The 25695-nt window shown below is 43.8% G+C and overlaps 1 protein-coding gene across 3 annotated transcripts in view; it reads right to left on the reverse strand.

The window, feature by feature from the left end:
• Positions 1-25695, reverse strand: part of znf827 (zinc finger protein 827) — a 77408-nt gene that overhangs the window by 49095 nt on the left and 2618 nt on the right. For all 3 annotated transcript variants that reach the window (XM_069665757.1, XM_069665756.1, XM_069665753.1), the window contains exons 2-4: positions 4767-6044; positions 2364-2536; positions 1577-2075 (exon numbers count right to left, since the gene is read on the reverse strand). In XM_069665757.1, the coding sequence (XP_069521858.1) occupies positions 1577-2075; positions 2364-2536; positions 4767-6044 (1950 nt within the window). The remainder of the gene's footprint in view (positions 1-1576; positions 2076-2363; positions 2537-4766; positions 6045-25695) is intronic.

Here is a 25695-nt window from a genome sequence, read left to right on the forward strand (position 1 = left end):
GTCTTAAAGAAGTGAAACACTTTTGATAAAAGTGTGACTGCGGTGACTGGAGTTACAAAGTCAAGCTGAGAAAATAGCACAATAAACAAAACAATTATGGATTACAGGAGTCAAGCTGGTGTTGTGTCTCTGCGAGCTGGTTTTTCATGTAGCTCTAAATCTGTCATGTCTTTGGACAGAAGATACATCGATCTGCAGTTAAACACAAACTGACATTTTATAGGCTTAGAGAAAAACTTACTTTACATTATTATTACAGTTTAATGTATTTAGGCTCTTATAGGCGACAGCCATTACGGACTGTCTGCCATGTTTGCAAAAGTATACATGTATGGATTGACTAAATTTGATTACTAAATAATTTTTTTAGCCAAATTGAAACAATTCAGTGGTTTAAAGTAATAATCTTGATGATTTTTATTTAAATAAATGTCTGTTAAGTCACTATCTATCACCAAATGATGAAAGCTTTTGCATTTGCAGCATTACGGACTGGCTGTCTGGTGCGACTTTCTCGGAAAAAATCACAAGTGGGCCAGTTAGTAGCCCTTTTCACACTGCAGTTCCGCCTCAGTGCCATATCGAAGCGCCGTCCTCATGCCATCTTCGTCATTCTATATTGGACCAAGCAACGCCGGCGTAAAGCCGCCCTAGTGTGTGTTGTTACACAGCGTTCCGGCATTGCGGAAGCAAAATGTGCACGAGGTGTAAACAAACAGTGCGTGTTTCAAATACACACTCACTGCGCTGTTCCGCCCTGCCAGCTCCGCTGTTTACACAGACGCCATTTCGCCTCTGTTACTACCTCCAATGCCAGTTCAGGGGCAGAACGACTTTGCCCCACCATTCTGCTCTGTGTGTTCTACATAGAAGACAAAACGTAACAGAGGCGGAATAATCCCGCCTTGTACTGGCAGTGTAAAAAAGGCTTGTGACGCGTTTTCCATCACCCAGCAGTGGTTGGTCTGCCAGAGAGGGTAGGCGGAGCTAAGCGGCTGCTTTTCTGGTCTCAGCAAAAGTTGCGAGTAAACAGTAATCTACTATGGCTGAACAAACGATTTATGACTCCAGATATAACTTCAAAAATAAGTGAAAATCCAAAGACAAAGAAACAAATTTGACGCTCAGATGAAGGCAAACTGTCTAAAAAGGAAAGCGACCGCCAGCAAGGAAATTCAAGAGTTACAAACGGAACCAACCGTGGACGTCACACATGCGACACTGTCTGGATATCTGGGAAGTGTGCTCCTGCATTTACCGTTTATCATCATAGGTGACGCCAAAGAGAACAAAACTGAGATCTTTGAGATTAACACTTCAAGCTTTTTAAAGGTTATTTTAAAGGTATTTTCTGGTTTTCTTTTCCTTCTTTGGTACTAAACTAAATATCTTTGGGCTAATGACAGCTGGTGAAAAAAAAAGCTGGTGAAAAAAAAACTAGACGCCATTATTGGTTATGCCATATTTGATGGGCCTTTCTTTGTTGCTTCCTGATATGAAGCATCAATGGTGAAAATAACAGTCACCGCCTGAGAGTGAATTTCATTTTCATATTTCATTAAAAAATGATGCTAACCTGAAAGCTTCATAAGCAGGTCAGTGGCTGTCTTGGTACTGATGTCAGGGCTGAAGAGGGAGGCTGTGGTTGGACCACTAGGACTGGATCTGACTCCGACTCCTACCCCGACTCCAGGCAGGTCCAGGGAGTTGGCGCTGCTGCTGGGACGGTCCCTACACATGCTAAAGGGGGAGAGCACAGACAGATCTCGCTCCTGAGGCTCCTCCTTGATGTGGACGTGATTGGAGGAAGCTTCGAGCAGCGGCGGAGAACACTGCTGCTGACTGTCCGAGTGCAGCGGCGACACCTCCGTCCCTCGCAGGTCCGCGGAGCCGCTGTCACCCATCAGGGAGCCCTCGCCCTCCGTGTCGGTGGTGAGCTCCTCTTTCACCTTGACGTCTGTGCGGGGGAAGTGCTGGTGGCAGCGCATGTGAAGCTTCAGGCTGAAGTGACGGGAGGAGGTGAAGGGGCAGAGTTCGCACTGAAACGTCTCACCCCGGTCCTGGTGCTGATGTACCTGGAAAAGGAGGACAGGTTTAAGTGTCAAATCACTACTTTCCTCTGCAGGAACTACAGGACATCCAGAGATTGAGTGGGATCTTTTGCTTATTTCAGTTAACAAACAAGCAGAAGTGTTTAATTATGCCGCATAGAGGATATATTACAGGTTTAACTAAAGCATGCATATCCTTTAATCGTAATAATTATATTCCAAGAGCCATAATAGCCACTAATTAAAGATGATGAAGGTGAGGGTGACAAGGGGTGCAGGGTCACGAGATAAACAAAATCCATCTCATCTCACCTTCATGTGGGACTTGAGATTGTCTTTGCGAGCACAGCGGAAGGGACACAGGGGACACTGGTGGCTTTTCAAGCCTGTGTGGATGACCATGTGTCTCTTCCAGTAGCTCTTGCGTTTGATGACCAGTCCACACACAGGACACTGGAATGGTTTGCCACCATCCTCGGGGGAGCCTTGAGAGAACCAGAGAAGTGTTAACAATGACATTGAAGGAGTTTTAAAAGGTAGTGTGAGGGAATATGTATTATCATGCTGAAATCTGTCTTTGTTACTGTACAGAAACTAAAAATCAGCCTGTCCAAATGTATAAACAGAGCTGGAGGAGACAATGACTACACACCTAATGATGAAAACTATCAAGGGAAATGCCAGCTGGAAGCAATGGAACAATGGAAGTAAAAACTCAAGCATGTTTTAGTATCTCGATTATTGTTGTTGGCTTCATATCCGGCATCCATTACTGTTTAATTGGTCTTATTAGAAAGAGGCATGATTGCATTACAAATTCTACAAGGGCCTGTCAGGATGGCTTCATAAGTATTCCAGTGCTGTTCCTTGAAAAACATCTGGTAATCAGTGTTTGGTGAAATTACTGTGCTCAGCCATTCATTGACCTGAGGTGTAAAACCTCGAGACTGCCTATTTGCAACAATAAACCGCCATCTGCGGCCCAACCTCTCCGAGCGCGGCAGAGATCACAATGCAAAAATGACTTCTGCTTATGCGGAGTTGAGCTGAGTGAAGCGGAAATAAAGCAGGAGAGAGAAAATGTGTGCGAGTTTACTTCCTTCATCTTAGTACCTATCATGTGTGTTCCCTGTGTAATCATGTTTTATAAAAGGGAATAATCTTTCCTGAGATTTTCAAAGCGCACAACAGACCCGTGCGACACAGTTTTATAGTGGAACTGGCAGGGGACGGCAATAAAACAAGACATGACAGTCAATAATCAAGGTCACATTTTTCAGTCTGGCGACCAAACAACTACCTGCATTTTTACAGCGCTGCTCGACCTTGACGTCTCGCGGGTTAGAAGCAGACCCCCTTTTTAGCATGCAGATCACAGAATATTACATCGACTGCCTCATCTGTCTGAAGTCAATTTGATCCAGCCATTTTAGATTTGGCGGGGTTGCGACACAATCCCTCAAAAGTGCCCATCCATCTCCCTGAAAACATTCTGTTCTCCCTAAAGGCTACTTAGTGCGAGCCTGCACTCTGAAGCTTTCTCTCTCCCTGCATGTGAAAGACTGAGATCTTTGCGTGCACCATTGTTTGGGTTATATGTCTACATCTGAGTACACAATTGCAGAATATACTGCATGGCCATTTGTGAGTAACAGAGAGAGGGAGAGCATAAGAGGGAGAGCAAAAGGAGGAGTGTGTGTGCACGCACGCATCTGTATCCAGTCAGTGGAAAGTATGATGTGTTTGGCCTTAAGTCTGCTGTGCTGATCAGTGCAAAGGGCTCTGGTTAGTGGGGGCTGAAGCCAGGAGGAGGCTGCCGAGATGGATATGGACTCCAGGGCTCCCCACTGTGCTGAGCACACACTGACGGCCCCCTTTTGGCAGCACGCACATCCGAGCACAAACGAGCTGGTCTGGGAAGGCAGTGAGGTCTCAGTCGGAACCCCCCGTCGAGCCCGCAGACCATTTCCCAGACTAGAAGGCCAGCCAGGGCTGTTTTCTCTCGGCTGTGCTCTCTGCTCGGCTGACAGTTAAGCTGAGGCTACACTTCTCGCTACTTCAGCGCCAGTGAGGTGAGAACACAGCCATTACAAAACTAGAGACAACATGTCATGGAAGTTCAGAATTGTGCTTTTCTGAAAGTATTTTGGTGACAAGTAAACCCGGCACACACAGTCAGTCACGCTTCCATTACAAATATTAGTTTTAATTTATCGGCACGAACAGTTGGAAATTTCCTTTCATGATACAAGTGGTGTTGTCTTTGATACGCGCTGAATGGAAGAAAGTATAATACAAGGGGAAATATTTCTCTTGAACTTCAGGTAGTTTGTACGATTATTTTTCAAAAGAGAGCGGCGCGGTGACAAAAGATGAAAACTTCAGCAGATGAAGTGCAGCCGAAATGATCTTGAACCTTCATAGTCTCTTTCTTCAATACAGACAGACATAAGGTCGTTTTGTTTTATTGCAGCAACCTTGTTAGAGCTCAAGTAGTCTGATTCTGTGTTTAAAGAAAGGCAACAACTGAGTGTTTCAGTGATTTCTATCTGTGTCTCACTACAGAGCATCTCTTAACCAGACAGTTCTCCAAAAATACACCTAACCCGAGCCGAGCTCCACTTGTATTATCTGTTTTGGTGCATTTTTATGAATGTAGTTTTGCTATAAATATGCCGACAGTGATTAATGTGCATACATAATTATCACAATTACCTGCTTGGCTGTTGGGTTTGCCTCTGCTCTTTGGAGTAGAGGGCAGCAGCAACTCTAGGCTCTGAGTGGGCGTGGAGGGCGTGGGAGCCTTCTGGTTCTTGTCCAGCAGGGGCTTCACATCCTCTTGGAGGACCCCTGCTGTCGCCAAGGAGGAAACATCCTTTTTCTCTACCAGCAGGTTTCCCGCTGCCCTGGCTGCCACCTCTTTGAGCAAGGCAGCAGAGGAGGTCATTGACACGAGTGAGAGAAAGGAGCTGGCTGAGGCTTGGTGGTCGGTAGCAGCGCTGGTCGTTGACGAGGCTTGGCTCCGCTCGCTGACTTTCTTGGAGAGCGCGGCGAGGGTGGAGCTAGCCGACTGTGGGCTGAACGGAGAGTTGAAGGCATCGAAGCGCACCACGTCGTCTCCTCGACCTCCCCCTCCGAGAGCGGGCACTGCGGATGAGGCAGAGGTGGAGGAGGAGGAAGAGGTCGTTGAGGAGGAGGCCACGGCGTTCTTGTCTTGAAGTACGGCATTAGCTGCAGCTTTTAGCTTCTGGATTGCAGAGTCCGGGGACAGGCTGGAGCTGCAGGGCGTGGAGCAGCTGGCTGGAGGCCATTTATCTGCAACACCTGCCCATACGAAGCCACTGCCATTGCTTGGGGTAACAGAGTTAAAGGGGTCATGGGGCTCTTGCTTAATGTTGGTGACTGAGGGTGCCAAGGAGGCTGGTGAGGCTGAGCCGCTGTTGTTATTGTTATTGGCCAGTTTTCGGGCAAGAGCACTTAACTGCTGGGCATGATGGGAGGATGGAGAGAGGGTCAATGGTGGGGCAAGACCTATTGGAGGAGACTCCCCCCCAGCACCTCCCCTAGATGACCGGCCCAGGAGGTCCCCAGTGTCAAGTTTCAGCGACCCCGCCTCTAGGAGGCGCCGTAGGTTGCTGCTCAGGGGTTTCCCCAGGGCACGAGATGCTGCCTCGCCGTACAGCGACGACACCACAGACGAGAGCGTGTCCTGGGCCGAGAATGCACCTCCATCCAGTCCGAGAAGTTCCAAAGAGGCACGATGGACGGGTGTGGGGCAACCCATCGAGCCCTCGCCTCCGCAGGTATCGTGGTCCCCAGACCCAGAGCTGACTCCGGGCCGGTCATCGGGAGAGGAGCCCCTGGGCAGGAGGAGCTCGTCCTGGGTGTCTCCGTAGGACGACGACTCCGAGCGCGTGTCAGAAGCATTCCCAAACCAGCCTTCCTCCTCCACAGGACCGTCATCGGGCCCTCCTTCCTCGTTGCTGTCCACATCTGGAAGAGGAGAGAGAACGGATTACGATGAGACAACAGAAACAAAAGTCCAAGTACTCGGACGAAGATATCACCATGTTGCTTTTGTTCACAGTGAGACCAGGGTTATTTTTCAGCAAGGCATTATGGTTATAAGAATTGTGCACATGCAGCTTTTAACATTGGAATTGTATTTCCATCTTGTCTTATAATGTATCATTTAAGCCTTACTATGACTTTGAAAATTAAAACACTCTTACGTGTACAATTCAAATTGCTTTTAAATGCTGCAAATATTCACCTGCGTGCTCAGAAAGGAAACCAAAAATATCTCATCCAACACAAATTAAATCTCCTTCTTATATAATGTCGGTTTTCCACAAGGCGCATCCAAGATGTTTGAGTAATTTAGATTTTTCTGTCCTTTTTTAAATATCTTTTTTTCCCACCCTTGGTCTGGAAGAGTCTAGTAAAGGGGTTACCATGACAACGGGTCCTTCTGGGAGGCTAGACAGCAAAGATTAGGGTAATGGAGGTTACAGAACTAGATTAATATTCATGAGCCTGCAGATACCACTGGGGAGCCAATAAGGATAGGGTTAAGGTCACCAAGGGTCATTAATATACACTTCATGTATCAATATTCATAAGCAAAACATTACAGCTTGCCAGACAAGGGCGAACAAAGAAAAGTGAATATTCCTGATACATATTAACAAACCTCCATAAGAATATGTCAAAAGCGCCAAGCCTGGGCAAAACAAAATGTCAAAACTGACTTTTTTTTCCTCCTCTTTGGGTTACTGTACAAAACCTCACATAAAATCTGCTACAAAAAAAGGAACTGGCTGAGATTTCTTAGAAAAATAGGCACTCATACAGCTGCAAGGAAACCACATCGCACACACCAACATACGTATATTATCCACACACACCAAAGCTGTCTTCACCTCCACGACCCTGACAGCGGCCTGGTGGGTCTGCTCTCTGTTTACAGGCACAGGCAAAACGGTTGCGAGGCAACCCAGCCCAGCAACCTGTTGGGATCATTAGAGTTGGCTGACATCTGGCCAGCGTGGCTCACCGTGGTCCACAAAGGTGACCACAATCACAACCTTGTATGACTCCTACTCTCCTGCTGCAACAGATATCAAACACACACACACATCTTCTCATCTCTGTCTCGCACATACACGTCAATCTTAGATGTTTCAAAAGCTGATAGGGAATTTCAGAAGCCAAAATCAAACACAGTGGTGTATGTTATAGCAGTTGCCTTTGAGCTTTCCAAGATATTGTGTAATAGACGGATGAGCATTTTTTCCACACTGGTTCCAGTATTGATATCCACCTCTGAAGCCTCTTTCCCATTGGTCAAAAAACCCACTAACACTCAGCTTTTTTGCTAAGTGGGAAAGGCTACAATCAGATCCGGGTCAAATGACTCTGCAGCAGACCCGGGTAATTATCGCCTCGGCTCCGATCAGCAATGATGGGAACACAAAACACGTGTCAACACCCCTTTCCAGTGCGATGCTATGCTCCATCGGTAACTTCTGCAACTCTTTGTCATCTCAGCTACAAATTCTGCCCGTCTCCATCCGAGCAGCCTTTAAACAATGTTCCAAATTTGTCCGTGCTGAGTTTGATACACAGACTGAATAAGTAACAGATACAATAAAGACCTAACCACTGTGACATCATCACTGTTTCCGGAGCGTTTGTGACGTCAGACGGTAACGCAGCAGAAAAGAGACTGAAAGGAGTATACTTCACTGGCAATGGGAAAAGAGATAATTGTCATTTATTAGCGGGTCTTCTTGGGTCTGAAAAACCTGCGTCAACATGCTAATTTAGGTGGGAAAGGGGTATGATGCTGCTGTTATCGAATATCGGCCAGAGTCTGCCAGTCAATGCACCAATCCAATACCAATGAGCCCCCCAAAAATCAACAGTATTCAGGCAAATTATAATGTGATAACAACAAACAACAGTGTGGTTAGCATAAAGTGACGTGTTCATCAAAGCGTGCGAAATTTCGGCTATTCATGTTTTCCCAGCAACATTGAGTCTTCTTTTTATCACACTAGTATCAAAAGGGGTACACGGTACCCGGCTGACACTCAAGTCTAGGTATCCGTGTCTTGAAAGTAAAAATAGTGTCAGAACATCTTAGTAAGCATGACCCTTCTCATTTCTTACAACTGTTTATTGTTAATAAAAACACAATAACGCGTTGATTGTGAAGCCAGTTTCCCATGCTCCTTAAAGCTATTTTGCCACCTGAGTCGGGTTAGCAGGAATAAAAGAGAAGCAGAGGGAGAAAGAGCCTGTGAGTCACGCAGGGCAGGGCTTGACCCATTTCCATGTGACATGCGAAAAAGTAGCAAGAGCCTCTAATGGCTGTAATGTGGTTAGAGGGGAAATCGCTAGATTGCTGACCCAAGGTCCCGGCTTTGAGGCTGAACTCTCTAGCTTCCTAAGTTCGTTCTCTTAAACCTCAGGGTTAGGTGCAGCTGGACGCAACGCTACACCACACCAGGCTACAGTGCACGGATGCACTCCACTAGCATGGCTTTGTGTGTCACAGGCGAGCCACCCCCGTAGGCGGAATGACATTTCCCAAGGTCATGGTCTCCGGCCCAAGCTGTAAGGGGGCTTCGCCTGAGCTCTGCACTCTGCGACTGCTGCTGTGTGCCCACCACACGCATGGGGACAAACACAAGCACGTGCATACATATATTTAAACTACACAGCCAAGAATGTGATTTAATACTCAAGTCCTCCCCCCCGCCGCATTTTTCTCTGACACACATTCAACTGCTTTGCCTCTGGTACAGTGGCTGGCTTGGCGACAGTAACTGCAAACCCCCCCCCCCCCTCAAGTGATGGAGGCACGGAGATACGACTGAGGCGGCGAGCGTCTGCCACTGAAAGGGAACCATTTAGCGGTGTAATGGCGGGGATGACTTGCATGTTGAGACAAACAGCTGCAGGGTGCTCAGCAGTCTGGATCTGTTATCACTCACACATGGGTGATTCAGTGGTGCAGTGGCGGGGGATTTTCTCTCTTGGCCACGGGGATGTATAGCGCCACCACATTATAGACAAAGAGAGAGACGTAACAAGTCAAAGTGCAAGCTGAGGCTACATAAAGAGAAGGCTGTGAGGCTCCCAGACCGGCCAGAACAAACCGCCTTGAGCTTGAACAGAGGTGTGCGCCGAGCCGCTAAAAATATTTTGATGTAGCACCTCTGTGACTTACAGTGTTTAGAAACCTGTGTGTTGTTTTAACCTGTCACAAAACAGAGACAGTGAGCTCACAGCCTGTAACTACAGCTGGAAACAGTTGGACATTACAGGTAGTGGACTTGTTCATTGTTTCACCACGCAGTGCTGTCAACAATCTCCATTTGTGAACTTGGCAGGGCTATTTTGGCCGAGGCTTTTCTAGGTCAAAGAGGGGAGCATCTGTGTGTGTGTGTGTGTGTGTGTGTGCGTGTGTGTGTGTACATACATACATACAGGGTTAGTACAGGAGTGGGCCAGGTTTCCTTGTCACACAAAGAGATCGCTGGTAAAGGGACTAGAGTAAAGGTAGGTCAGGAGGTCACCAACCACATGACTTGTGTAAGGCTGCTGACTAACATATTCTCCCTCTCTCTCACACACACACACGTACACACAAAGCTATTCTGTGACTAAGTCAGGCATGAAAATTGGCCTCACTGACCCCAGGCCTGAGCAGGGTTGGAGGGGGGGAGAGGAGACGGGAAGGCGAAGGAAGGGACAGATAGAGGGATGGTAAGGAGGGGAGGGGGGGAGAGATTTGGCTGGGCAGGAAAGAAGAGGAAGCCATTAGCCGATTAAGGCTGGACAGGGGTGCATCAATACTGTGCCGATGTCAAAATGAGAGTCATGCCCATGAGCTAATATAGCAATGAGAGGAAGAGAGGCCAAGAGAGAGGGAGCACGAGCTGGAGAGAGGTAGCGCGGGTCAGGGAATCGCTAAAATCGCAAGATTGCTGACCGCAAAGACATAAAAAGAGGGCTAACATAAAAGACTGCCACAACATCCAAAGACCAAAGCCATCACATCTACATCCCCAAAATGATTAGTCTTACATCCTCGCTGCTACAACCGCGAGGGGGAGACGCTGGTGCTGTGCGCATGAGTCTGTCTGTTGGGGGGGTTAAGGAGGTAGAGCAGGAGGTGAGGACATAGGAAGGAAGGCAGAAGTATGGATTAAGTGAGGAAGGAGCCGCGGCGGTAATTAAGTGTCCGGCTGGGCCCTAGCGGGGGTTGCCACGGCCGCGGGCTATGCTAATGAGCACGCCCGGCGGTCAGGGCTGCCTTATTAGCGCCTGCTGGACAATATGGTGGGAGAGACGCTCTACTGGCGGGCTCACGTCTCTGCAAATGACTAACAGTCCTCCCGAGGAGGAAGGTAATTCCATTAATTGGGACAGACTGGATCAGGATCGCTTCCCTTCACTTTTCTATAATCTCTCGCTTGCTTGATCTCTTTCACACCCACACGTTTTTTTTTTTTATTGCTTCTCGTCTCCCTTCATCCCTCTCTGTCTTACTCCCGTCTCCTTAACCGGGAATACTAATATTAAAAATAAATAAATAAATAAATAAAAAAAACACAGATGCTCTAAATAAATCCAGCTGGATGTGTGGGAGCTAGCAGACATATATTCTCTCTCCCTTCACAAAAAATTATATGCTATCAATCTGTTCAAAGCTGTTGTTCTTTTGCAGGAGCACTATGATTACTGCGCCGAAGTTTATCCTTCTTGTTTTTTTTTTTATTAGGAAGTTGATGAAACTTGACAACTAACAAGTGTTCTGGCAGTTTGTTTGTACTGAAGCAAAATCGCTTACAAAAGAGCAGGTAATTTATTTACTTTTAACGAACTTGATGATGGTTTGATAGCCTGTCTCCTGTTTTAGAAAGCAGCATCGCTCCTTTAAATTAACCTCTTTAAATCAAGGGTCCATTAGCCAAACTCTTAATGGCAGTACTTCCATATACATACATTCAGTAAATACTTAGGCAATTATATAGTAGTTGTGAAGGCCATTACTTTAAGTGACTTGAAAAACTGACACTTATCTATACAAGCTAAAACATTAAACATCCCTCTAGCAATAATTACACGACACAATGTCTTGATCCAAGGAAAGAAATCCTCCTTTATATTGATCAAGGTTCATGTTAAACACTAAAACATAATGAAAACTCAGAAACAACTCTTCCATTTCCACTCCAACTAACTCCAATACCCTGTTCAGCTTGTACTCTGTGACAAAGACATAAAGAGCCCATCTTTTAGCTGGAATCTGAGGTGAGGCGATACTCTCGGCGAGGATCAGGGTTCAGGCAGCAAGGCTATATATAATGGCGGTTGAGTCGTATTGAAATGTAGTGCAAATTACCATCTGTGTATTTTCGGCCTTGGCCTCCGTGGTTTGTGGGTACTTTGGGCGGCGTGCCAGAGGTGAAACAGGAAGGAGAAGTGTTCTTGGAAGAGAATGAGACGACTGAGAGCCCCAGACCTCTGAAATTCCTCATTGCAGATGAAGTGCACTTTACCCCCTGGTTTATTTTTCCCTTCCATTTTTAGCGTCTCATGTTTAAAAAAAAATACTTGCTCACAACCTCAAATGTGTCATCAAAGCTATGGATCTAAACTGCTGCAGGGAGAGAAGTGGTATGTCTATTGCATCTTTGCAGGAGAAACAGACACATTAGAACAATTGTTATTAGAGGAGATAACAACTAATTCTGACAGGAGTTAAACCTTGATAGGAGGTTAAAGTGTAGCTAATGTGTCTGGACATAGTCTTTGTATTTTGGCAATACGGATGGTTGTTTCACCAAAATATAATTTGCTACGTGTCTATAATGATGGAACTTCTCAAACTTACTTCACGTTAAAAAAGGTTGGGATAAATAAACCTGGTTTAAAAAGATTAAATTCAGATTTATTGGCTGCGAAGTATCACCGTTGAATTTGTGAATTTTGTTAAAATGCAGTGAGCTGCGAGCTGTTTAAAAAGGATTCCTGAAAAGAGTCCATTTCTATTGCATATGCATCAACCTCCTCATGCAAATGTGTGAATATGTGAGGTGCGAGACAACTACAACAAAGAATAAAAGAGGAACTAATCGCCCAGACATAAATTGCAAATGTTGAACTTTTTCATCCCAGTTTAGAACGGCCTCTGTAGATGGACATTGAGAGTATCTCACTTAACGATTGGGATTATAATTCTAGCAACAATCTACAGCAGGCTCGAAAGCAAACTGAATAACACAGCTAATGATGGTAAGTGATGAGTGAAAACGAAGATAATGTTCGCTGGTGGTCCCAAAAGCAGCCTCAAAATGTTTTAAACATCTAAAAACACATGAGACTGTCAAATCCGTCTACCAATTTCAGCTGAGAGGACAAAGGAGTGTCACTCTCTTATACAGAGATTTTTCAGTACTTACTATTATTTTCTTTAGAAGTCCACAGTAAAATGCAAATGATGAAAAGTCTACTCGACTCAGAATTTTGTCAGTTGAATTCAATTTGGCTTTCATATACGGAGCTTTTTCAACTCAGTCTCAGACCAAACTTCTATATCAAATCGAGTCACATTCTTTTTCACTATAATATTTAACCATATGAGCTAGCGAACTAATGTTAGCAACAGGTCAGCTCGCAGCCGAGCAAGCCCCTCCAAAGAGTATTTGGGGGGCACAAGCTTTTAACTGTAAATTGCATTATTCAGTGTTTTACCAGTGTTTTAATCACCTGGTTTGTTTCAAATAAGGAGGTAGACACCCCTGTAGAAATTCAGCTTTAAAAACAATGTGAATAATAAACGCTGACCGAATCAAATTAAAACAAGCGGCAACGTCAAACAAGCTAGCAGCGGCTCAGCTCGCAGATCCTCCTGACGTCCTGTGTCTACAGCGTCAGGGAAACACTTGTTTGTAACATGAATCTGCTTTATTCAAGCGTTTTAAACCAGTTTTAATCACCGGGTCCGCTTGTTTTGTAGAAGACAGGACCTCTGTGGATAACTCGCCTCCAGGAAAAAACCTTGTGAATAATGAATGCTGAAAGGTCATTTTGAGACTCCCTTTGTAAAATGTAAGCCTCCTGCATTGCTCTGTGAACAATTACACATCTAAAAAACAAAAAGAAAATACTACTGATGATTTCAATCGATTACTTTCAGAGGGCAGCCCTGGAAAAGTCCATTGTACAAACTTGATGATGTAACTTCCCAAACTGGAAATTAGATTTTTAACATGCTGCTGTATCAAGGGAAGTGAATGAATGATGGGAATCCACTTCCACAAACTATCAAAAAGTGGAACTCACTGACTCCAGAGACCAAATACAAAATAATGTCACTTTTTCTCATGCAACCCAAGCAGCAAAAACACAATTATAGTTACTATAAATCGGAAGAACCGCCAAAACTAAAGAAAAAAAAGTACAAACTTGAGCAGTCGTTCCAGTGTACCAGACAGACAGAGGTGTGCAAATGCTGGCCAAAAAACCTGAAGGCATATGGACACCTGGCAGGATTAGACTGTCTGACCAAAACCAAAACAATTTCAACAGACAGATTCTGGCTGTCTGCGGTCGGATTTGTGAAAATGCATGTTGTTTTTGATTCGGTTAGAAAACTCTGTGCTTAGTTATTTAATATTATACGGCTCCAATAAAGGTTATAACTACACTCTGAGTTTGTACTACCTTGCTTTTGGCAATTCTATCTCAACCTATTTGTGTAGTTTTCCTGAGTTATGCCTGTAAAATGAATGTGTGTTACTCAGGAGAGAGTGGCCTTGGACGGCTTTATTGTATGGTGGGGATCAAGTGCCTTCATAACAAAAAGCAATTTGCCTACTTACAGCCAACTGCCCTAAAGATTTTGAATAGCAGTCAACAATGATGGAAGTAAAGTCTCCTTTTAGGAAGTGTTAAAAACGACCAGTTAGCCATTTTGCCAGCATGTTGGACTGGTTTTGCAAGCTCTTTGCAATCACTCTATTTTTCTTTACCATTGGTCTCTAACAAGTTAACAGTCCTCAAGACTGTCAATGGAAGCTATAGGTCAAATTAGAAATGGTTAATGTATGAATGAACCACAGAGGAATGCCATTATTTTGGCTAATCAAGCTAATTAAATCAAAGTTGTTAATCACATTAATGAAAATGTCCATCCATCCATCCCATTTATCCTGTTCAGGGTCAGGGGGGTCGGGGGGGGCTGGAGCCTATCCCAGCTGTCATTGGGCGAGAGTCGGGGTACACCCTGGACTGATCGCCAGTCAATCACAGGGTCTTAATTAAACACTGACACTAATTCAACATTGCCATGAATAGCAATGATATGTTGTTTGTTTCCACAATATAAACTATATACCATCATATCATACACCCCTACATGAAATTGGTTTTAACCAATCAAATCGATAGAGGGAACCGAACAAATAACAGAGTTGCTCAGTGGATGAATTTGCTAAGTGAAGGCGCTCAGCAACATTAAAGCCACTGATATCACGGACAAAAGGAAAATATGCATGATAAATATCCCAAGCACATATCTAAATACGCCTCCAAGCTACTGGATCCCTGAGCAGCTCTGAGGTGCAATTGATTCTGCACGGGCACATAAAACACAACATTAAGAAGAGTTAAGATTGCGCCACAGCAGAGAGGAAGGGATGAACTGGGAAATTACTATGAATGATATACTAAAACCAGTGGGAACTGGTTTCGACAATGAACTAGCTCAGGGTCACCTTACTGGTCGATTCTGCCATCTGTGTACTTTGTTTATATTATCTACAGCTCTCAATTGAATGTATAAGAAGCCCTACGTGATCAATTGACTGACAACTCAGCAGCTTCAGTGACTATCTGTCCATCACCATAATACACACAACATGCTTTTTGACAGCACTACCCTTTGAAAAATAATTTAAGAATTAAATGTCATAGGTCAAATTTAATATGTAGTTCCTTCACAGGGTTACTCTCCCACTCATTTGGCATCATCTTCCGGTTGGATGGTAAGTGAGTGAACTGCTCCTCGTACCATTTTACAAAATAATAACTGCTGTGTATTTAGGAAATGGTTGATGGCAAAAGGTTTCCATCTAAGGAATACAAGGAAATAACCCACAAACAGATGAGCACGGTTGGGTCTTTATTAGCAAGGTGAAAGTGAAGGGTATCACTCGGCAGGATAAATCAAATGGGATTGAAAAATGTTATAATTTCATTGTTTTTTAGTACATTTTAAATACTTCTTGAGTTAAGTGTCTTTAAAGCTCCGGTGAGGAGTTTTTTCCGATGGTTATGAAACAGACCGAAATTAATTCAGATTACTCGATATGACCTACAAAAGCAAACCAGACCATCAGCGACAAGATTGATTATTTCTATATAGTTATTTTTAATGCCTGAAAACGCTGGTGGGAGTAGGTGTCAGAGGAAGTGGTTAACTGCACGCTGCCTTTTTTCAGGGCAGAAATGTCAAATGAGTGACACATGACTGAGTGAGATGAATGAATGAAATTTTTTTTGTTAAAGGTGGGGTATTATGCTAATTTCAAGCTTCATATTTTACTCTGCGATACCTGTGGAGTAGCTTAGCATAATTTACAGTTAAAAAAACTCCTCATTTTTCTCACACTGGTGCTCTGCGCAGGCCCTGGTACAAACTCTGCCTGAAATATCTCACATCTGTCCCTTTAAGAAACCCCGCCCCTACAAGCCCACTTTCTTCTGATTGGCCAGCTTTCCGTAGCCTGCTGAGGCTGCACTTTGTGATGTCACAAAGTGCAGCGTGTAGAAAAAACAGTTTGGCGTTCACAGCCTGCAGACTGAGCTGAGAAGCCTGGGGATTACTCCAACATACTTTTACCAACAGATTTGAAACTTCACCCACATTTAGTCTGGACATCCAACATTTTAACAATATATATATATATATATATATGTCTTAAAATGTGAACAGCATAATACCCCCTCTTTAAAAACCACCACTTAGGCATTTACAGGACAAAACAAGCAACGCGATAAGAGGTAAGGCTTTGTCCACAGGGGGCGCCAAAATCAACACAAATCGAAAGTTCCTCACAGGAGCTTTAAGCCTTAAACTTTTTAAATTCAGACACAATGAGCTGCTGTGTTTGCCACATGTTCACATGTAGCTTTTTTACAGTTGGAACCCATTGTATGAAAATAAAATCGATTAAAAACCACCACACCAGCTGTGTCACTTGAGCTGAGATTTTCATTATCGGGGTTCCTTTTGAAAGGGTCATCCGATGGAAAATTTGTTCTTTCACTGACCTCATATCTTATGCAGTTTTATGGCTGGCTGAAAAATATTTTGGATGGTACATTTTTCAGTTTACCGTCCATTGGCAGGCAGAACAAAAACCTAATTCTCAACCCTGCTTGTAGGCCACAGACAGTGAAATGTTGCTGTATTTTTCAAAACAGCACAAACAGAGTCTATCTAGAATTTGTAATCATTTGCATTGCTATGATGAATCATAAGATAACACTCACATCCACATTTTATTGTGGATAAAAGCCAGCTGCCAAGTCTGTCTGTAAGCAGCCAAAACACTATTTTCATTTTTTGAAAAAGCATTAGACTATTCCAAAGGTTGCAGTTGGATGGGATGCGCACTCAAACAAATAACGAATAACTGACCTTCATTTTTATAAAGTAGGCTAATTAGTAAAAAGCGATATTTTGTGTTTAGATATATTTTTGGACTGATTGATTTACACCATAGAATCAGGAAGACATTTGTAAAAGCTGCTGGTGCACATGACTGTATTCCTTTTATGTAAATCTCCTCGAAAAGTCCAAACAGGTTAACAGAAACATTTCATTCATAGGTTGCTTGCTAAATGGGGCTTATTGCCAGTAGAGTGTCTAAGTGGTACGGCAGCAGACTAATCTCTTGATTCTGTGAGAAAGAGCTGTTCATATTCATCAAGACTTCAGCTGTTGTATCTCATAGGAATAGGCATATGTGGGTGGCTACTTTCTTTGTCAAGTGAATACAGGCAAACACATGAAGCACGCTGTAAAACACCACATATGGTAGGATAAAAAAACTTTGTTTTCATGCATGAAATTATGCCTCTGACACATACTTTAAGATTATTTTTATGTTAATGCCAAATGCAGAATTATTTACTAACTAAAAACGTACTTGGAAGCGTTAGGGTGCTGCAGTATTTTTATCGGCTATTGTATATACAGCGTTTCCGACAGATAGGCGTAGTAACAAATCTAGAAGAAAGCCTGAGGATGCCAGTTTATTACAGCTTCCACACAGTCATAGCAGTCATACTTTTAGTGCTTTTTAAACTTTTTTAATGTCCTCCTCTCAAACACAGAATAATTAGCATATGCCCGCAACTGTTCAACTAACTCCCTCATGTATTTGCTGTAATATCAGGCGAAATTGTCATGAACACAGCTCAGATTACCATTTCATGTGGCTTTTAAAAACTACTAATTATAAGCCACTTGACACAAAAACTCAGATCCCATCAATTTTTCTTCCGGTTGACAAAGTAACCTCATTCAACAGAGACGTGGATGTCGCGCTAGCATTCTCGAGTAGACGGGGTACATTCTTTGGAGCGAGTGCGAAAAAGAACAGGCCATCACCCTGCTGTGTAGTTCTCTGGCACACTGAAGCTCCTCACAGAGGTGATTGTGTGTCTGTGGAAGAGAAGTGAGAGAGAGAGTAGGAGGGTGGAAGGTGGGAGTGTGTACAGCGTCCATGTATTGTTTGTAAATCGCCCTACTGGCAAAAGGGACAGTCGGCTCTAGAGCAGCCAGTCCACCCAGGGATACAAAGCAGGGGGGGTAGGGTGAGAGGTAATTGTGTATGTTCATGTATGTAAGGGGACAGTGTGTAAGAGAGATGGAGGCAGTGTCTATTAGGGACACTCAGACTGGACGACGAGGGAGGATGAGCAGAGCGGAGAGGGAGGGAATCTTGAGAATGGAGAAGGGGAGGGGGGCTTCTTTATGGTGGTATTGGTTTGACGTCTGCTTGGCAGAGGCGCCCAAGGCAGTGCCTGCTTGGATTTTAGCCTGTCACTTAGGACAGGGACACTAATCAGCATTGGTCCCGCTCCCTACCCCTGGAAAAAGGGGGAGCACTTTCAGGCCATTATTTTGAAAAAAGGAAAACGAGGGAGCAGGAGAGGGAGAAGAAATGCTGTGGCACAGCAGGAAATGCTAACCGCTAACCTCATTTACATGCAGGTCCAGGGAGAAAGGGGGGAGAGCTTATTCCGTTTCCAATCTCCATGTTAAATGCTGGCCAGGGCAGCTGATGGGAATGAGAGGCATTGTTCGCCCCATGCTGCTCTTTCTCTCTCCGTTACACCAATACCTGCCTCGCTTTCTCCAAGGTACAAAAAGGAGACATCGCCTCAGTAATTTTAATCTGCACCTGCTGAAATCTATATGGACCTGATATGCAATGTATGCGCTTGTTTACTTTGTGCAGACTGTGTGCTGCAACCCTCCTAGGTCTATCTGTTTTGTCATAACCAGGTTGTGACCTGAGGCTGCCGCATTCAAAGCCATCCTTCACCCACTGAGTCTGTTCTGTGGCATAATGATTGCTATGACAACCATCACTTAAAGCCACGGGTAGGTGGAGGAGGGATGTCAGCTTCTCGTCTACTCCTCTGATGATCTCATTTCTGGCTGGCAGGTACAACAAGGTCAAACCACTGAAACTGGCAAAGTGGCTGCTTGCTACATGCAAATGACAGAAGCGAGTTTCCAAACAATTACACCGGCCTGTCCAAATCGACGCGGGGCTAAGCTCTGAGAACCACAAGGTGGGGGGATACAAAAAAAAAAAAATCAGGGGAGTTAGAGAGAATGAGATGTAGAGGGAGGGATGGCTGTCTTTGGCCGGCTATGAGCACAAAGTCTGGCTGTGCGTGCCAAATGAGGTTTTTAAACGGTTTTTCTGGGAGGATTTGTGCTAATCTAGAAAACCTTCTGGAGGAAGTGCAAATACATCTGCCGCTGACCACTCCCCTGTAGAGTACGAGGGATTAATGACACGGCAATCTGAACCAACATGGCCCCCATTCAAAACACTCGTGGGCACTGGGAACATACGGGCAATCACGAGCACAGCCATCTGATTTAGCTCTTTTTAGAGTCGCTTCCTACCTACACCCAGTCATTCATTACCTTCCTCTGCTAATTTGTCCGGCTTCATGTGTTTCTACTTATGGTTATGGTTCTTATAGGTACCATAAAATACAGGGCTCATCACTCAGAATGAAATACCCAGCGATTAGCTAATCTCATTAGCATCACAAGGGCGAAATGAACTGACCAAATGCCCTTGGTAAACAATGAAAGGATGAGACCTGAGTCATATTGTTCTTCACTGGGAGATGCTACGACAATATTGTGCAAATGGGGAAGCCTCCTCTGCAACACTGAATTAGTCAAGACGCTCACCTGCATCATAAATAACCCTCACACTGCACTGACAATGGCTCTCTCAGAGATGACATCACATCAATGATCTTAACTCCTCAGGATTTTTGTCCCGCAGCCAAACACTTCCACTCTCCTTTCTAGAGATGATATATTGTTTCCCTAGAGAGCTGTCAGTGCCTTATGGTCTGACTATCCTGTGTCTGTACCAGCCCCCACTCCTTCTCTGTACTTTTAATCTCCCTATAAAACCGATCCTACGTCCCAAAAAGGTGCAGACACACACAGCTGTTAGCCCGGCTGGTTAGAGACATTAGCCTGTGTCTTGCTCTTGACTGCCTAAATGTGCAATGTGGAAACACTTCCACACCAAGAGGAGAGAGGGGTTGGCCTGGCTTGTGCACTAAAGGCCAGCTAGAGCCAGGCTGTGCTCGAGAGAGAGAGACAGAGAGAGAGAGAGTATCTGTTAGCGCGTATGTGCGTGTGTAAGAGGCCTTCTGCCCTCCTCTACCCACACAGGAAGTGAGGTCATCTCATAGCACTGCGCCGTGCAGAGAGCATTCAGAGAGGGGGACAAAGATCAACATGGTGGCCAAAAGTCATTAAAGCCCCCTAGTGAAATATACATTCAATGATCGCCTATACTGAATTAATTTGTTTTAAAAAGCAGCTTTATGGACAGCTACAGCCGTTACAGTAAGAGCAATAACAAAGCAGATTCAAATGCAGAAAACTTTAAATCATAGGCCAACTTATGCCCAAAACTTCCCAATTTCACATACGAGTTAAAGATGTACCACATGCTCGAAAATATCTCCACAGCCCACCGGCGATGCTCGTTCTTCTTAGACGATCGGGAAGTTCTTTATATCTGTACAATGTAATTTTAGTGCCTTTCTAGGAGTGAAACGCAAGTCCAACAATAAATCACATCCCTGTTTAGAGCAGGCGTCTGGCACGACTGGCCGGCTTCAGTTCCCCAGACCACCACCTCCTCCTCCTCCACCGCCGCCTCCTCCTCCTCCTCTCCTCTCATGCTCTCCATCCCTCATGCCTGTTAAAGGCTTGTCCTGCAGGGCCTGGATGCACTTGTGTGGTACAACAACAGAGAAACCGCCCAAAGCTCTTAACAGCTCTTCCTCTCTCCACTTCCTCCCTCCTCCCTCCATCTCCACTGCTACCACCACCACCACCACCACCACCACCACCACCAACACCACCACCACCAGCAGCTCCTCTCTCCCTCTCCTCTCCTCTCTGCTCTGTCTTTCCCAGCTGCACCGGCGAGCTGTTCCGTATGAACTGCTGCCAGCTGAAAGCCTGCTACTCCTGTGAGATTGCTATTACTCAGTGCAAGCAGGGCTCTGCGTAGCCAAAGGGCTGCTCTCCGAGCTGTAGATCTCCATGTTGTGACTTGTCAACACGGGAAAAATCGTTACCAAGGCTGAGGCACTTCCATTCCACACAGAGGGGGTCTGATTGAGACCAGGCAGACAGGCAGGTACTGTACTGGAGGCAAGAGGATGGCTACTGATACCTAATTTTGTGCTGCACTTCTGAAGAAGAAAACACTGTGAATGTCAACCCAAATTATTTAGCGGTACACTCAATTAAGCAATGGGTAATCAGATGCTGAACAGGATGATGTCTTTTTCAGAGACTCAACCTTTTGAGAAACAGTTTTTTGTTACAATTTGAAGTTAACTTTGTTGTTGAGTAACAGGATTATTTTTTTAAGATACAAGACAATAAAAAACTGGAAAAGTAAGAGATATCATTGAATTATTATCACTGACAAATGAGGACTGTGTGAAATGTTTTGCACTTAAAATTAACTACATTTATTTCCTTATTTAAATAACATTAGACTGCATCATAGTATCAGTATACAGCTGTATGCCTAAACAATAAAGCACTGCTTTAAAGCGGGTAAAGGTAGTGAAAAGAACAAGCTAATTCAGTTGCACATTCAGTTGTAACTTTTGTTTGACAGTCCGCTTCCTCGAACCTATCTCAGTTGGTATTACAAAAAGCATTCAGATTCAATACAATGAAACATTTGTAACGTCAAACATCAACCAGACTTGTGCATAATTAAAGCACCAATAATAATAATACTAAAAATGATCAGAGGACAATGTTATTTGTCTTTTTTGCTGCTTAAATAAGTGAGAACCAACTTCCTGTGAGCTACTTTAAAGTGATGGGGCACTAACCCCTTACATGCACATTTCTCAGCTCTCCTGCCAACGTATAAAACAAACTGTGTCCCCTACCAATGACCTCAAACATTTTCTTATCAACAGAAATTGCGGTCTATGAGATAAGAGTTCAATTAAGGGGTCCGCAGAATGCAAAGTTCCATGGCGTACCATGGTTATCAGGTGAAGGTTAGATATGTTTGGGTACACTGAGAATCAAAGAGAGAGGCTTAGATTCTTACTAAGGTCACATACCTTTCATTTTTGTTCATTCAAAAACAAATGCAGACAGTGGTGTTCATTTTAAATTTGTAAGAATGCCTTTTATTTATGGAACTGACAATAATAAATTCATGATATTTACATAAGGGACTGTAAGTACTGTAAAAGCTATATGTCTGCATTTCTCTAACCTAATTACAATACAGTGCACATGTTAAAGCACACTAAAATAGGAGCTTGATCATATGCTTGAACACCATGTTGTATGCGACTGACTTTGCATCCATATTCACACTGATACTGACACTTGTGTTGTTGTTATGGCCATGCCGAAATGTGCAGTGGCAGGCAGCCTGATCAACACATAGAGGAACTTACACCCCAGTCACTTGTTTTGAAGCTTTGTAAGCACTTGGGTCGTGCCACCACAAATGTGGAAGCTAGTTTTTGACACACTTCTTTGCGGAGACAAATCTTATGCTAACTTGGGTTGATCACAGAGACAGCAGTGGTTGTAACTGATCCATGTGGTCTGAGGTTGCTATCATTTATTACAAATACACAATCTTAAAAAGGAAATCTAAATAATAAAGATGGGATGGTATACAAGCTCTGGACGCTCGTTAGCTTTTGTGTAACTGTTTATATAGGGCAGATGGGCTGGGCTACCTTGACTAGCATAGCTTAGCTAACAGCCAAAAACTAGCATACCCTCAAAACTTTTCAATCAGGTGAAAGACAGCTGAGTTCACAGGGCTAAAAGTCGTGAACTGAACAATATCATATATGTGTAAGTAATGTTGCCACCCCCAAAAAATATACCATGGAATTAAATTGTAAATTATGTTATATAGCCTATAAAAACCTTATTTTCCTGACGCTATCTGAGGCATTTAAGTAGTATGGGGCATCTCTATAGGGGGGCTTGAAATACAAAGTGGATATGATGAATATGAGAAGTGTTTGTAAGGGAGGGGAATTTCTTTCACCATCTTCTCTGGGCTAGTTTTAGGACAAGCGCAGCGGCCTTGTGACCAGAGGGTCTCTGAATTGAATTCCTGGATCAGAGGTGAAAACCTGCCTAGAGTAAAAAAAAAAAGAAAAAAATCAGAGACTCGAGTCATCACCTTGAAAAAGCTGCTGTCAATGTGATGAAGAGAACAAGGTACTTGACCCGGAGTTGTACAATATAGTTTTCCTTTGGTGCGGGTGTCCTCAGCAGGTTCCCAAATGACAACTTCACCAAAACTTAAGAAAGGTAGCGCTGCAACCACACTAGGACCTCCGCTGATATTCAATTTTCAACCTCAGGCATTAGCCTTGTTCTATGGTGACACAACAATGCATTGTATGAAGTGAACGGGCACATAAATTAAGAAGGAAGTTATTCTTGGGAAACATACCGACTCTAAAGGAGCTATTTTTCTTTACAAACATTCATTCTGAAGTTGTATTAACCCTGAAACCGCTACATGTATGCCTTGCCAACTGTCTACTGTAGCAAGTAAGGTTAACGTTTGTGTATACCCTCAAGCTCAACCATATCTTTCAAACCAGGCCAATTATACCATCCCAACTTACTGCTTCCTATTCCTAGTGTGTGTTTTTATTTACTATCAAGTAAAACATTAAGGAAATAGTCCCATTTGACTCTTGAATGTGAGCAGTTTTTCTATTCTCTCTGACGGCGGATGGCGAGTGAGGCCTCCAGCACCTTTCCCCTGCCCTTTAATTCACTTCTAAGTTAAAGCCTGTGTATCATTATTCGCTTGAGCTCCACTCCCCTGACACCAACAGAGCACCCAAGCCCCATCAACTTAAGGGGGAAGGGGACGTGACGGTGATAGTAGTGGTGGTAAGGTTGGGTGGGTGGGTGGGGGGGGATTCTTGGCAGAAATTCCTCGCAAATTTTATGCCAAGAGCGAAATGGAAACCTCCTCTCATTTTCCTTTCCCCTTAAACCAATGTTTTCCAGCCCCAGCCCCACCAAGGTCATTATAATCATAGCAAGTGGAAGGGAGCCAGTGACCCGCCATTACAGTAAGGTAGAGAGCCACCCAGTCAGTCGGCTATTGGCTGACGGAGAGGAGCAGAAACCTGTCAGGAAATGTTTAAATTCTCTGTATTTCAAAAGAAGATTATCAAGGGAGACAGGAGCACAATACAAGCGTTCTCTCAATACACTTAAGGTTGAGCTCTTTATGATAAAGGCTCTCACTCAGTCTATATTTTTAACATACTCATCCACTTGTCTTAAAAGGCTTTGGATATGGATGCAGCAGGTTGAATGCTAAGGGGTTGTTGCTTTTAGTGGCAATATAGTCTATAATGTGTTCATTTTAAGCTGATTTCAACTAGCACAACTTGCCGTTGTTTTTAAATCACAAAGTAACAAAATCTTACACCCCTTAAGCTAAGCATTTCCGCTAACTCCAACTTTTAGGAGTGAGTATTTAGGCAGCAAAATTACACAAACAATAACACACTGCAAGGTCATAAAGAATGGCAGTTTTCAATGTGGCACCAAAGGTCATGTTTACTTGTCAGAGTGAAGGCGCCATACTGTACTGTGACCTCCATGGCCAGCTTATGTACCCACACACACACACACAAACACACAAAGGTTGCGTGTTCACTTTCACATGTGCGTGCCGTGCACACACACTTAAAGAATAGTCTCCTCTGGCAAGCTGTGCCACAGACAATAGGACAGTGCACACAGGGCTACACAGCCCATATATCTGGGTCTGTGCTAAGATAAAGCACCTCCAGCATTAAAGCCAGTGTATTAGCTTGCCCTTTTTCACCACAGATGAAGAGATTTGAAGCTCGATATTGTGCTTGTTGGCTGGCACACCACCAGGGTGTTGTTGGCTGAATAATGAAAACACACAGACTGACAGCGAATGGCATGAGGTGACACTTCCATCCTAGAGTGGGAAGATCCAAAACAAAGCGCAAAAAGCTTCTGACAAATTCATACTTTTCTGTGACAGTTTGTTGACTGAGGAGGGAAACAACTCCTAAATCAGAAAAGGCTTTCATTTAAGCCCAGGCAGCACAGGCACAGCAGTGCTCCAGCACAGTGCCTACATAGGAGGACATGCTTTCAGATAAGTGGGTGAGGAGTATTTCTGTTGCAGACCAATTACAAAGACGCTTAATTGAAAGGTTGACATGGGCTTACTTTGTTCTTCTCGGCCTTGAGACGGAAAATATAGAACTTCAAAACTATATAACGCTGATGCTGACGCTGTGTGAAGTACAGCTTCATACCTAAACTGTGTATGCTTTAAAACATCAAGAAGATTTAGTAAACAACCTCATGGGTTTCAATTGATGAAGCTTACAAATATTCTGTCCATTTTTTAATAGTACAATGACTGAAAAAAGCATTATAAAACTGGTATAACCTATAAACTATTTTACATTTGAAACTAACAAAGCCTGTCGTTTCATATCTTAACTATTATAGAAAGTGATTGCTTAAAACAATCCTAGTACAGAAAATTTAACTCCAGGCTACATCTGGATGTTGAAATGGACAATCAATTATAGGGCTGCAACTAATGATCATTTTTGTTGTTATCTGTCGATTATTTTCTCAAATTATTAGTGTTGTTTGGTTTTCATTATGTCAGACAAACTGTGAAAAATGTTGGACTATGTCAGTAAAATAGATTTTAGTTAAAGGAATTCATATTAAAGAAGC

Source organism: Semicossyphus pulcher, unplaced genomic scaffold (genome assembly GCF_022749685.1).
Source record: "Semicossyphus pulcher isolate SPU_LCO1_2020_fin unplaced genomic scaffold, fSemPul1.0.p SCAF_17, whole genome shotgun sequence".
In the NCBI taxonomy this organism is placed as follows: domain Eukaryota; kingdom Metazoa; phylum Chordata; class Actinopteri; order Labriformes; family Labridae; genus Semicossyphus; species Semicossyphus pulcher.